The 14,216-nt window shown below is 38.9% G+C and overlaps 1 protein-coding gene across 2 annotated transcripts in view; it reads right to left on the minus strand.

Moving 5' to 3' along the window:
• Positions 1-1,848: 1,848 nt before the first annotated feature.
• WWC2 (WW and C2 domain containing 2) overlaps positions 1,849-14,216 on the minus strand; it is a 146,487-nt gene continuing 134,119 nt past the window's right edge. For both annotated transcript variants that reach the window (XM_063458143.1, XM_063458144.1), the window contains 4 exons: positions 9,496-9,588; positions 8,952-9,194; positions 7,814-7,941; positions 1,849-5,088 (listed from right to left, as the gene is read on the minus strand). In XM_063458143.1, the coding sequence (XP_063314213.1) occupies positions 5,022-5,088; positions 7,814-7,941; positions 8,952-9,194; positions 9,496-9,588 (531 nt within the window). In that variant the 3' untranslated portion in view covers positions 1,849-5,021. The remainder of the gene's footprint in view (positions 5,089-7,813; positions 7,942-8,951; positions 9,195-9,495; positions 9,589-14,216) is intronic.

A 14,216-nucleotide genomic window follows, 5' to 3' on the forward strand; every position in this document is an offset into this window, starting at 1 on the left:
TCCCCACCGCTAACTCTTTGACCTTACAAGTGTGATTATAGGATACAAGTAGTAGTCGTTGATGCAGGTAGCGTTAAGATGTTGCAGCCTTGAACTGGCTTAGAGAAATCCATTGCAAATTTCGGCAATAGTTGTGATTGTCTTGACAGAGACAACTGAAGTCAATGGCTCAATGTCCTGGATTCAAGCTTTGGAGTTCCAGAAGAAACAACAACCCAGAGTTAAAAGGGACATTCCAGTCACCACTTTTTGATCAAGCAAATAAGCATCCAGAATTGAAAGCCTAGTACTAGATGGGTATTTGAAAATCCACCATCAAAACATACAAAATGTTATATATGTATATGACACCACACCTTGCCACATTGATGAGCTACCTAAACGGGATATTAGCAGGAGTTTGTTTTCAAAATGCACAATCATTATATTCCAATGAAATGAACAAAACTGACTAACACAATGCAGTTGAATGAGTCTTTACTTTCTCTTGCTTAAAAGCTCTCCATTCTTTTTAATTAAGGGACTGATAAGCAGAGTGTAACTACTCTGTACTTGTTTGTGCAAATCCCATTAATTTTAATACCAATCATATAGCACACAAACACATGATCCCCAGTGCCTGATAAAGATCCACATCATTCAGCTACCATGACAATTCAGGTAACAAGCAAGATGGTGCAGTTATGAGGTTCATGGCACCTGCATGAGATTGGATGGTGGCGGTAGGACCCTAGACAATGTAGGCTGTCCACACATCATATACAGTCCATAAAAAATTATTTAGTGAGTATTTAGATGCTCTTATTTGGCAGAGACGCAACATATTATTATTATTGACACTCTATAGCTCAACACATCAGCGTTTGTAGCTTTAACCCATGCCTGTACATCTGTACCTGGACCAGAATGTGATCCTGACCGGTCAACAGCCTTGTGTAGACCATGATCTTCCTGTCTTGTCCCTTCTTTTCTATAATTTCGGTTGCTGTTCTGTTTTTGTTTCCTGGTGAAAGTTTATGCTAGATAACCTGTGGTTACACAATTGTAGGCGTCTACTAAACTACACTTCTATGCTGCCTCCAAGACTCTAGGATAAGAATTGACAATAATATAGATAAAGCCCCCTAAAGAATTACATGATTTAGGTTCCATTTCCTCATTAGTCAGATTCCACATTACTTCCATTTGGTTTCCGGTTAGCCCCATTCTATCACCCACCTCTATAGAGTCTGTTTTTGCTACACCCTATTAATGCATGTGTGTGTTTATATCCTGCTATGGGCTCTACAATGCTCTATTACTTTCCTTGTTTGGCAAACATTTGTGCACAGTAATTTACAAACATCTTAGGAGTGATACAGGTACTGGATATAAAATAGTATGTAATACCCAAGACACTTGCCATTGTATAATCCTACCTAGGTCCCTTGAACAGATAACAAAAAAACTAAGGTGCAATATTAATCAGAGAACTTCAATATGATTTAAAAATTTAGCCTTTACCAAAAATAAAATTCTAAAACCTTAAAAATCACTTTCAAAACATCCAGGTGTAAAGTGATAATCTACTCAGTTACCAACATACAAACATGCAGTATGCAAATATACAGAACAAGCAACAATTTTATTTCATGTAACAAAAATAGTGTTCTTGGTAGAAGCCTAAAGCAGTGGTGACTAACTCCGGCAATGCTTGGTTTTTGGCCTACAATTCCCATGATGCTCATTGAGACAGTGCCAAGCTTAGCCATCACAGCGATTTTACTACTACTCCAACTAGTAATTCTTTTAAATGAAAGGCTTTTTGGTTACAATTTTGTGCCAATCATCTTTTTAATACACTTATTTGGAATTTTTAACCTGGCTTCCTTTTATCTTCGTGTGATTCCAAGTATATCCAAGGTGGGGATCATGCCACCAACGCTGACATTACAGTGCAGTTTGCCTGCACTTCACTTGTGAGTAAATTTTTATTTATGTTTACTGCATATTTTATTCTACTGAGAGCACTATTGGCTGTCTTTCATATATCCATCTCCTGAGTGTTGGATACCATCCCTCTGAAGGACTCCTATCACGCCCTTCACACCAGAGCTGGCTGTAGCTATTTTAAATGTGAGTTGATTGAACATATTTGTTTATTTTACCCATTTTGGCTTTTATATACTGCATCATTGGGTCTCCTAGTTTTTGTCTTGCATATAAGCGGGACGGTTGGACCACTAGGGACATTGAGGACTCTACACCCAAAAACAGGCACCTTATAAAGATACTTCTAAGTGAGACCTCAATATTATTGGACTTTACCTTAAGTTACTCCATCAGAACTTTAGTCCCACCATATCAGTGAGACCAACTACGTTATATTGCCCTACCTATTCAGATGAACTTTTGCACCTTTTAACTATTGGCACAGCCCTTTTCCTGTATTACTTTGTGTTACATCTTCTATCAATCATGCTCCATCAAATTCCACGCACCCTAAAACGACCTTTTCCCAGGTCCATAAATTTAAATCCCTTCCAAAAACAAATCCTTTCCTTAGTCCCAAGTTTAAGCACTCAAACGCTAAACCTGAAAAAAATAATTTTTAAGAGGAGTTAAACAAATGATCACAGTAAACGCCCGCTGTATTCCAATACTAAACTTAATCCCACTGTAACTGTAAATCCAATAATCCTAAACACCCCTTATACCACAACTGCAAACACTCTAAAGCTTTTAATAATCCTATTTACACCCTAAGTAACCCAATTTTGGCATTAACCTCTCTCTAACTTGATGCCTCCCGTTACCATAATAATTTCTAACTTCATCTTGGACCCTGTCTGCATTTACACAGCTGCAAGCACACCCAGACGCGAACAATATTACAAGCAGGAACATGCACAGACATATACACATATGCAACTTTTGTCAAATATGAAGAGAATGTAGCTATGCATTATAGACTTTTTGTCAGGTGCCAGATACATAGACTCTAAATACATGCATAAAAAAAAAAAAATAATCTGCACTCACCATCTTTCTAGAGGGTCTTTTCTCCCTTTATTTATTGAGTATAAGTTTAAAACCGCACGATCTGAACTTTCCTCAGGACAAATAAAAGTTTCAAAATACAAAACATTTTTCTATGTACTAATAATGGACTATAAACTAACCCAACCCATGTGCAGGTGTTCATTTGGCCCGAGGAAAGTTCAGGTCCGGACTGAAACGTTAATAATGATATTAGCATGCGGTTTTACATTTGTATTGAAGAAAATAAGGAAGAAACCCATTGGAAAGACTGAGTGTAAATAATTTTTTGTAAATCTTTCCCGCCAGCTTTCGCTGCCTGCCACGTGAGAGACAGAACCAGCATCCAGCTTCTTCAGTTCTGCAGAAGTGTGATATCGTAAACCTGCCTACAAAAGGAGACCAGGAGCCTGGCGGCACCCATGTAAGAGGGAAAACCATTGTAAAACGATATGCCCCATTACCTAGAAACAGGTCTAGCAGGCTGTAATAGTTATGATGCTTGGAGTAACCCTTTCAATGAAAAATAAATATCACATTCTGATATTGCCACCAGGAGAGAGAACCAAAAGATCAAATTGGCAAATGCACATCTATTGGGTGTGTGTTATACAAAGCGGATTGTTATTGGAAAGATAATGGATTTCATTATTCAGAAATACTCACTTATTTTATTTATAGAAAGAACCAGCAGGTTAATGCATGTCCCTCCACAAATTACATTGACGATAAAGATAGAATGGATGAGAAATAAGTCATATATGTGAAAGATCCAGACAGACACTCAATGTGCTTTGCATTATGTTGGCCCTCACGGTTATCACTGGCATGGTGTATCTCTATGAATCAGGAGCATACAGAGAGAGCCTTACTACAATAAACGCCTAGCTTGACTAAGGAACTAAGGATTCTGGTCATACAAAAGATAGACATAAGACTATGGCAGGTGTACAAACCCACCTATTTTATAAGACATACAAGAGAATCAATTAAAGCTTCACAGTTCATTTATGTGCTCAGAGATGTTAAGTAACAAGTGCAGGAATATCTGTGTGCTAGATAAAGGTGTTCATTGTGAAGGATACAGGCTCTTGGGGCAATATCACACACAAAGGGAAATGTATCATTAAATAAATAAATAACCCTATCGAACTTTAAACACAGCTTGCCTTAAATCTTCGGACAGTTACATTTCTGGGATTAGATGCACCTTAGAGCAAAGTTTATGAATAGATTTTACAATGTGCTATAGTAAGTATGAGTGACAAATCAATGAACACACACACACAAACAAACACACAAAGAAACGCACAGTAAAAAAGATGCACTAGCACGCCATATATGCTAATGTAATTTAAACCAGTTTGCTTTTTGTAAGCTTTGTTTTCATGGTTTTATAGTAACTTTATACTCCATTATCAGGTCATTCGTCAGGCAGTTTGCAGATTTGGGATGTTAATCTCCACTTTTAAAAACTCACTTAGTTAAATTCGCTCTGAGTTAATAATAGTGATATCAAAGGCACCACTGAGAGACTCCAAGTGCTTGGGATCAAGAGACAGTCTTTTTGTTTTGGAAAATTATTTTGACTTCTAAAATTCAGTCTCTGGTGCAAAAATGAATATTCACAGTCAGCTTACATACATATAAAAAAAGTTAAACAAGTCCATTGAATGTAAGATGTCTGCACAGTGCACTGCAACAGGAAATACACTTGATACGCTTGCGTCTTCTTGCATCTTTGATCCAAATTTACAAAATATATATATAACATGAAGAAACTGTACAAATTTACCATCCATGGACCAGATTAGTCTACTTTGGTTGTTGTATGATGATTTTTTTTTTTTTTAGAAATGGTAGGGATTTTGTTAAAATATTAATTTTTTTCCCCCATCAAAAAAGCAGATATCTATACTAGAGAAACATTTAAAAAAAAAAAAAAAGATTAACAATTGAAGAAAAAAAAAAAATACAGCCAAGATTTTTCTTTTAAATAAAAACTATACATCATCAGCTGATAGAGATGGTATGCTGATTTTTGCTCTGGTGAAGTAAGCAATCTTCTCCCTAGAAATAAACACATACAACATTTTGTTAATGGTACTGTTAAAACCATAGGTATACAAAATGAATGAATGCCTACCAATGCTAAGGTTGACCTAAAAAGGGGGCATGTCAATCTGAAGAGCATATATATAGGCTTATCAACAAACTACAATCTTTGAGTTTGGATTCCAATATTGTTGAATGGGTAAGGCAGTGGCTGAGTGACAGGCAACAGAGGGTTGTAGTCAATGGAGTATATTCAAAGCTTGGGCTTGTCACCAGTGGGGTACCTCAGGGATCTGTACTTGGACCCATTCTCTTTAATATTTTTATTAGTGATATTGCAGAAGGTCTTGATGGTAAGGTGTGTCTTTTTGCGGATGATACTAAGATATGTAACAGGGTTGATGTTCCAGGAGGGATAAGCCAAATGGAAAATGATTTAGGTAGACTAGAAAAATGGTCAGAGTTGTGGCAACTGACATTTAATGTGGATAAGTGCAAGATAATGCATCTTGGACGTAAAAACCCAAGGGCAGAGTACAGAATATTTGATAGAGTCCTAACCTCAACATCTGAGGAAAGGGATTTAGGGGTGATTATTTCTGATGACTTAAAGGTAGGCAGACAATGTAATAGAGCAGCAGGAAATGCTAGCAGAATGCTTGGTTGTATAGGGAGAGGTATTAGCAGTAGAAAGAGGGAAGTGCTCATGCCATTGTACAGAACACTGGTGAGACCTCACTTGGAGTACTGTACACAGTACTGGAGACCCTATCTTCAGAAGGATATTGATACCTTAGAGAGAGTTCAAAGAAGGGCTACTAAACTGGTTCATGGATTGCAGGATAAAACTTACCAGGAAAGGTTAAAGGATCTTAACATGTATAGCATGGAGGAAAGACGAGACAGGGGGGATATGATAGAAACATTTAAATACATAAAGGGAATCAACACAGTAAAGGAGGAGACTATATTTAAAAGAAGAAAAACTACCACAACAAGAGGACATAGTCTTAAATTAGAGGGACAAAGGTTTAAAAATAATATCAGGAAGTATTACTTTACTGAGAGGGTAGTGGATGCATGGAATAGCCTTCCAGCTGAAGTGGTAGAGGTTAACACAGTAAAGGAGTTTAAGCATGCGTGGGATAGGCATAAGGCTATCCTAACTATAAGATAAGGCCAGGGACTAATGAAAGTATTTAGAAAACTGGGCAGACTAGATGGGCCGAATGGTTCTTATCTGCCGTCACATTCTATGTTTCTATGTTTCTATATGCTGACCCGACCATGCAACTGATTAGCGTATATGCAGTTTGCACATAATTGATATACTGAAGACGTGGCATAACTGTGTTCGATGTCTGTCTACAATAGATGTTTCTGTCTAAAAAAAATTCAGGACTGCCCTGCTCTGTCCAGGGAGGTGTGGCTTCTGTAGTGGGATGATCACCATACAAAGGGTGAATGCAGCACATCACGTCATGGCTCCTTAAAAAGTAATGCAGAAAGGTCTGGCAAATTTAAAAAACAATAACCATCTAGAAAGGGAGCTGTGGTGCAGGATAGAGGTTTGCAGTGAGGAAAAACGTGTTCCTATAAATGGGGATGGTTGCAAAGAGTTGAAGATATCTGTGAGGCCAGCAGTAGTATTCCCTGCAATTAATTGGCTGATAAGAGCATATGCCATGTATTAAAAATAGACTTAACAACTATAATGAAAACGTACAGCAGCAATAAATGAGTAGAAGAAAAATTGTTATGAAGTCTGCGTGCATGTGTGTGCATTGGCATAGGGGGGATTGTTTTTTTAACCTCCACACTAAGCTCAGTATTTAAACAAAACTTTTAGGTAAGGGGGTGAGATCGATTTTGGTCTGGGAGAGTTGCTTGGCATGTATCCATCACCGAGGGTTATAATAGGTGGTGGATCAGTAGGCACAGCATGCATGTAGTCTGCACTTCTTGCGGGTGCAGACCTCTTTCACGTACTCTGTGAATGAGTCAGAGCATTGCATGGTAACCCAACTGCAGCACTCTGAAACATTCACTGAGCAGAAGGACTGCGAGTGAACAGACCTTAATCTGCATCCGTTGCAGGCACAGATCAGGCAGAGAGATCTATTGATCTTCCTATAACATCCTGAAAAAGTAAGGCACCCCCTGCATATATTCCTTGCTTTCAAATTGACTATCCCCTGGTACGCAAACCACTGGTTAGGACCCTTTCAAGGAGTCCACCTCATTGCAACTGTTAGCAGTGATATTTATTATTCTGTCTGGGTCAGAGCACAAACAAGCAAACAAACACACACTAACCTAACCACTCTAGGGTAAACAGAACACACTTTTGCCAAAACTTCTTGATGTATTATTAACACCATTTAAATCGATAACACTGGAACAAAAATAGAATGAGGATGGGACAATTTCCTTAAATGAAGCACGCAGAGTCGAGACGGAACAAGCAACAGGCCAAGTTTGATACATTTTGTATCATGCAGTTGTGAGAACATTGCAAAATCCAATGACCCAGAGCCAAGAAAAAAGTCCTTAACAAATTTGCTTTTGTTTCCAAATAAGTAATCGCAAAGCAATGTAAAGAAGTGGCATATTTTGCAATATTTGTGTAGTGTTCTTGAAATGTTTTGATGTTTTATCTAGGATAATTGCTTCACCTGTCCCCCAAACTGAGGCTTCCAGCACCAAGGGTTATTTAATCAGTGGTCCAAGCATTTATCACCTGAAAGACTGTACTTGAAGAGGTACATTCTGGCTCTGTTCCCGTAGTCTGCATACATCCTTTGAGGCTTTTCTCATTAATTTTTCAGCGCTTAGACCTTGCTTTTGTTCTTCTTTTGATTGTTCAGCCTACAGAAAAACAAACAAACAAATCTGTTTTGTTATTAAAGGTTCAAGAAATTGCTTGACCTGGATGTATTTAATACCTTCTACAAACCCATAATGAGCCAATAACACTTTGCTTCAGCTCAGAGCAGGGTAGAAAAGTTGTCAAGGATGATTCCTAAACCTCTCTGGACTAGATAAGATATTTAAATTTCCTAATGCCTATGAATGTGAAAGACCATAGATCGCCAACATTTGACACCTCTGCCGAAGAAGATATAGTGCATTTTATCCAGCTAGCAAAATAATAGGCTGAGTATCATGGGAAATGTATTCTGCGTAAGTTGTAGTTCAAAAGGTTAGCTGAAAGTGAGGCACATGCTCTTCTGGTTCAGAGCCCTGAAGACATATAGAAAGAGTTGGAACAGAATGCCAGGTTTCACATACTGCATGTGCTGGAGTCAAAGAACTTAAGAACCTGTAGCTATTATCTTTTAATGGAGGTTAAATTACAGTTTGACATTCAGAACAGACAGACCCCTGGACATACCAAATAGGAAGAATGAAAGACGGAGAGAGAGAATGACGGAAACAGTCAGGCAGATTCAGTATATAAGTGTGATGTGCTCACAGGGCTTCATAAAGAATTGAGATGTATTATATAGACCCATTCAGTATTTCAGCCAGATAGATTCAGTGGTTCCTGCTTCGATGGAATTTTTTTTATTTTTTTAATTATTGCAAGTGAAAGGCAGCCTGATGGCCAGTGCATCATGCTACCCTGCATATCTATATCGATATACATCTCTCGCTATTTTCCTATCTTTGTCCAAACAGTTTAATAAATCTTGGTCTATATTATTTCTTTGACACTATGTTTATGAAAAATACCCCAAAATTCCCTTGTTTGTGCATCCTTAATTAATTAAAATTTCAAAAAAATAAATAAAAAATACACAGCTAAATCGATATACATTCCCAAGGAAGTATATTCAGCGTTAAAGAAACATTATACTGCAGAGTGCAATCGATACCTTTTTTTCAGCTTGTTTCAAGAGCTTCTGAAACCGATCATCTTCCAAGACACACAATGGTAATTCTGTCTGCCCCCTCACTTTCATATGCTCCAGTTTTTGCTTCAGATCTCTCAGGGACTGCAGTTCATCATTGAGACGGCTCTGCCTGGTCCGAGATGCTTGGAGATCCAGCTCCAAGTCTAGAGAAGTTCGCTCACGACACTCGTGCATGGCTCTTCTTGAGATCGTCTGACAAACAGGCTAATTAAAAAAAAAAAAAAGACATGAGATTTATAGGACAGAATTGCACAGATAAAGGACTTAGTTTGGGGTGTCAGATTCGCACCCAGATGTAAATGTCAGTGGATTAGCATATGGGGGAGGGGAAGTAAAACAAATAAAAAATCCTCTCTCCCCCAACTTTTCTTTTCTCCATTTTTTTTTTTGTCAAACAGGCTTGTTCTGTAAAGATGTTTTGTGAGGCATTGCTCCCTGTAACATGACAATGGAATGTTAAGAATAAAGTAAATCAACAGTTTTGGTATCACCTAACTATACATACCCTCTTTACTCTTAAACTCCTTCTCTCTGTTGCATTCCTAACAAATGGAGACTTTTTGGCAAGGGTGGAGCTGTCACTGTCACTTCGATTTAGCTGTAAAAAGCAAAAAATCACAAACACTGTTAAAATGGATGAATTTATGTGTTGTGTAATATCACTGGGGTGCGGTATTTCTTTAAGTGCACCCATTCTGTTAATGCTTGAGCAAACAAAACACATGCACATGAATGCGTTCTATGAATCTCCAGTTAATCCAATATTCTCTTTATGGTTCCAAGACTTAATGTGCTCTCTGCAGTTATGCAACTGGTATTAACATAAAGCAAACATATCTGAACAGTTTATGTTAAAGGGACACGGTAGGCACTCTAACCATTTAATCTCATTGAATTGGCTACAGTGCCTGGAGTCCCCTGACACTGTCCCTACATTCAACGATAAACCATTTTTGAGCATTATAACAGAATAAGGATCCATAACCCACATGGAGATGACGCTGAGGCAGAGATTACACACTGAAAAAGAGAGGAACGTGACCCAAGCTGAATCAGCTTCAGGAACACTAGAAAATAGTACTGCAATGATGATTCTACCTGATGTAGCGACCTTAAAAGATAATAAACTTTAATGCGGGCATCATAGAAAGTAGGTATGATCCCAGTAAAATTATATAGAGAAAAAAGGAAACTTAATACACCAACACAACTATAAACCAAAGGGGGGGAGCTCGTAATAGACTAAACCTATATAAGAATATAGAATGCCTATACATAGAGCTCGTAGTGCCTATAGAAAAACAGCCCTGCTGAAAAGTACCTCTATATGGAGACTCTCTATGTAGAGAGGCTAGAGGTGTATATACGCGTGGGCTGCAAGCCAGGCACTGAACAGTGTAAGGAGAGGCTCTCTATAGCAACTATCTGTATAACAGGAGTGAAGGAGTGTATGGGGAAAGAGAGAACAAAGTATCTCTTCCACTCTTGGAAAGTTGTAACCATATAAACTAAATCCAATTGGTAGATCTTGGCAAATGCTGCAGAGCTTCAGTTTAAAAAGAAGGTTGCAACAGTATGTGCTTGATCTGATTAGTGGATCTCTGTAATTGCTACAACACCCAACTAAAGAGAACACTCTAGCCTGTATATAGAAAAGCTAGTGGTGGCTATAGGGAGAAGAAAATGTCTACACTGTAAAGGCTCAGAGGCTAGAAGCTACCCCTGGTATCTCACTGATGAGTCTCTATAATTGCTGCAGAGCTTGCAATCAACAGCTGGAGAGAACTCCATCTCCTGTATAGGAAGAGGAACTAGTAGTACAGCCTGTAAGGAGAAAAAGATTTCTACACTGCACAAGTGGAATAGCTACTAGCTACTGGCTAGCTCAAATGTCAAAGGCTTCCTCCCCTAGTGATCACATCAATCCGTGTATAATAAAATAAAAAAGGCATGAGACCTAACGCACGTTTCGGCGCTGCTAAAGCGCCTTTGTCAAAGGTAAACCATGTACTCCAGCATACAGCATTTAAATACTGGGTCATATGACTTAAACAGCCAATCAGGGCGCTGGGCGTGTACTGCCTCTTGGCGCCGAAACCCTGGATAGCTGTCTGTGTTGTTGTCACTCATCATTAAGTCCGCCCACGTGGGTGTGAGCGGGGTGGAGTCAACGCACTGTATCCCTTTCGCCGACTGAACCTGACTGACCGTAATCAGTCAGATTCAATTAATGTCGAACGAAGTGAACTGTAGATAGACAGGCTCATTTATCCGTTAGCCGTATAAGTAATACCATTCATAGATCTGATGAAAGGATATGGATGATCGTGAATGGATGGAGCATAGATCGTACTTAGTCATGAAATGAATGGACTCCTCACTCATTCATAACACATATACATGTGATGTAAGCCCAAAATATATATATATATCACTGGAGTGCTTAGACAGAGATCCCTATAACAAGGAGTATCAGAGGATTCTGAGGCCGTATATAGTGTAAATAGAGCCAGGTTTAGCAACTATTTATTGTGACCAAATGGATGTGACATAGGGGCCACCCTACGAATACATGAAGGGGTGGTCTTCTTTACTTCAAGGGCAATCATAGAGAAATATGTATACAGGTTGAGTTCCTCTTAGCTTACAGGGGGACCATAAGAATGTCATCAGTCAAGACTTAAAGGGGTATGTCTTCTATCCCAATATAGGGAGGTAATTCTTGTACATACATTCCCATGGATGCCCCTTATATGGATAGGCTGGATGGACAACCTGATTTAACCATTAGTGCACAGAAGGGTAGAAAACCCATTATATCAATGGGATCACCTCTAGGTAGTGCACTAGTCTTTCCTGTATATATGCTACAAGGGAGACTTCCTTATGTGTGAATACACTTGATAAGCTTTACAGTGTGGGCACTTATACACAAGGTGGTAGGTGACCCTTGAATCAACAGGGTCACCTTTGGAGAGTCCTGATATTATACTTCATCATTGGGCTATAGGAAAGAGGATGAAGACTAGTTCAGTCTATATTAGTGCTTGTGAATTTAGTGTGACAAGATGGAAAAGGTAAGTACATGGTTATGCTAAACTATGTGAATACAAGAACATAAAATCCAAAATTCAAATTTCCTTTTGGATTTTATTTTATTTTCTTGTATTCACATAGAGTTTAGCATAACCATGTACTTACCTTTTCCATCTTGTCACACTAAATTCACAAGCACTAATATAGACTGAACTAGTCTTCATCCTCTTTCCTATAGCCCAATGATGAAGTATAATATCAGGACTCTCCAAAGGTGACCCTGTTGATTCAAGGGTCACCCACCACCTTGTGTATAAGTGCCCACACTGTAAAGCTTATCAAGTGTATTCACACATAAGGAGATCTCCCTTGTAGCATATATACAGGAAAGACTAGTGCACTACCTAGAGGTGATCCCATTGATATAATGGGTTTTCTACCCTTCTGTGCACTAATGGTTAAATCAGGTTGTCCATCCAGCCTATCCATATAAGGGGCATCCATGGGAATGTATGTACAAGAATTACCTCCCTATATTGGGATAGAAGACATACCCCTTTAAGTCTTGACTGATGACATTCTTATGGTCCCCCTGTAAGCTAAGAGGAACTCAACCTGTATACATATTTCTCTGTGATTGCCCTTGAAGTAAAGAAGACCACCCCTTCATGTATTCGTAGGGTGGCCCCTATGTCACATCCATTTGGTCACAATAAATAGTTGCTAAACCTGGCTCTATTTACACTATATACGGCCTCAGAATCCTCTGATACTCCTTGTTATAAGGATCTCTGTCTAAGCACTCCAGTGATATATATATATATATATTTTGGGCTTACATCACATGTATATGTGTTATGAATGAGTGAGGAGTCCATTCATTTCATGACTAAGTGCGATCTATGCTCCATCCATTCACGATCATCCATATCCTTTCATCAGATCTATGAATGGTATTACTTATACGGCTAACGGATAAATGAGCCTGTCTATCTACAGTTCACTTCGTTCGACATTAATTGAATCTGACTGATTACGGTCAGTCAGGTTCAGTCGGCGAAAGGGATACAGTGCGTTGACTCCACCCCGCTCACACCCACGTGGGCGGACTTAATGATGAGTGACAACAACACAGACAGCTATCCAGGGTTTCGGCGCCAAGAGGCAGTACACGCCCAGCGCCCTGATTGGCTGTTTAAGTCATATGACCCGGTATTTAAACGCTGTATGCTGGAGTACATGGTTTACCTTTGACAAAGGCGCTTTAGCAGCGCCGAAACGTGCGTTAGGTCTCATGCCTTTTTTATTTTAATATACACGGATTGATGTGATCACTAGGGGAGGAAGCCTTTGACATTTGAGCTAGCCAGTAGCTAGTAGCTATTCCACTTCTGCAGTGTAGAATTCTTTTTCTCCTTACAGGCTGTACTACTAGTCAGTAGCTAGTAGCTATTCCACTTGTACAGTGTAGAAATCTTTTTCTCCTTACAGGCTGTACTACTAGTTCCTCTTCCTATACAGGAGAGGGAGTTCTCTCCAGCTGTTGATTGCAAGCTCTGCAGCAATTATAGAGACTCATCAGTGAGATACCAGGGGTAGCTTCTAGCCTCTGAGCCTTTACAGTGTAGACATTTTCTTCTCCCTATAGCCACCACTAGCTTTTCTATATACAGGCTAGAGTGTTCTCTTTAGTTGGGTGTTGTAGCAATTACAGAGATCCACTAATCAGATCAAGCACATACTGTTGCAACCTTCTTTTTAAACTGAAGCTCTGCAGCATTTGCCAAGATTTAGTTTATATGGTTACAACTTTCCAAGAGTGGAAGAGATACTTTGTATAACAGGAGTGAAGGAGTGTATGGGGAAAGAGAGAACAGATAGTTGCTATAGAGAGCCTCTCCTTACACTGTTCAGTGCCTGACTTGCAGCCCACGCGTATATACACCTCTAGCCTCTCTACATAGAGAGTCTCCATATAGAGGTACTTTTCAGCAGGGCTGTTTTTCTATAGGCACTACGAGCTCTATGTATAGGCATTCTATATTCTTATATAGGTTTAGTCTATTACGAGCTCCCCCCCTTTGGTTTATAGTTGTGTTGGTGTATTAAGTTTCCTTTTTTCTCTATATAATTTTACTGGGATCATACATACTTTCTATGCCCGCATTAAAGTTTATTATCTTTTAAGGT

Source organism: Pelobates fuscus, chromosome 6 (assembly GCF_036172605.1).
Source record: "Pelobates fuscus isolate aPelFus1 chromosome 6, aPelFus1.pri, whole genome shotgun sequence".
Taxonomy (NCBI): domain Eukaryota; kingdom Metazoa; phylum Chordata; class Amphibia; order Anura; family Pelobatidae; genus Pelobates; species Pelobates fuscus.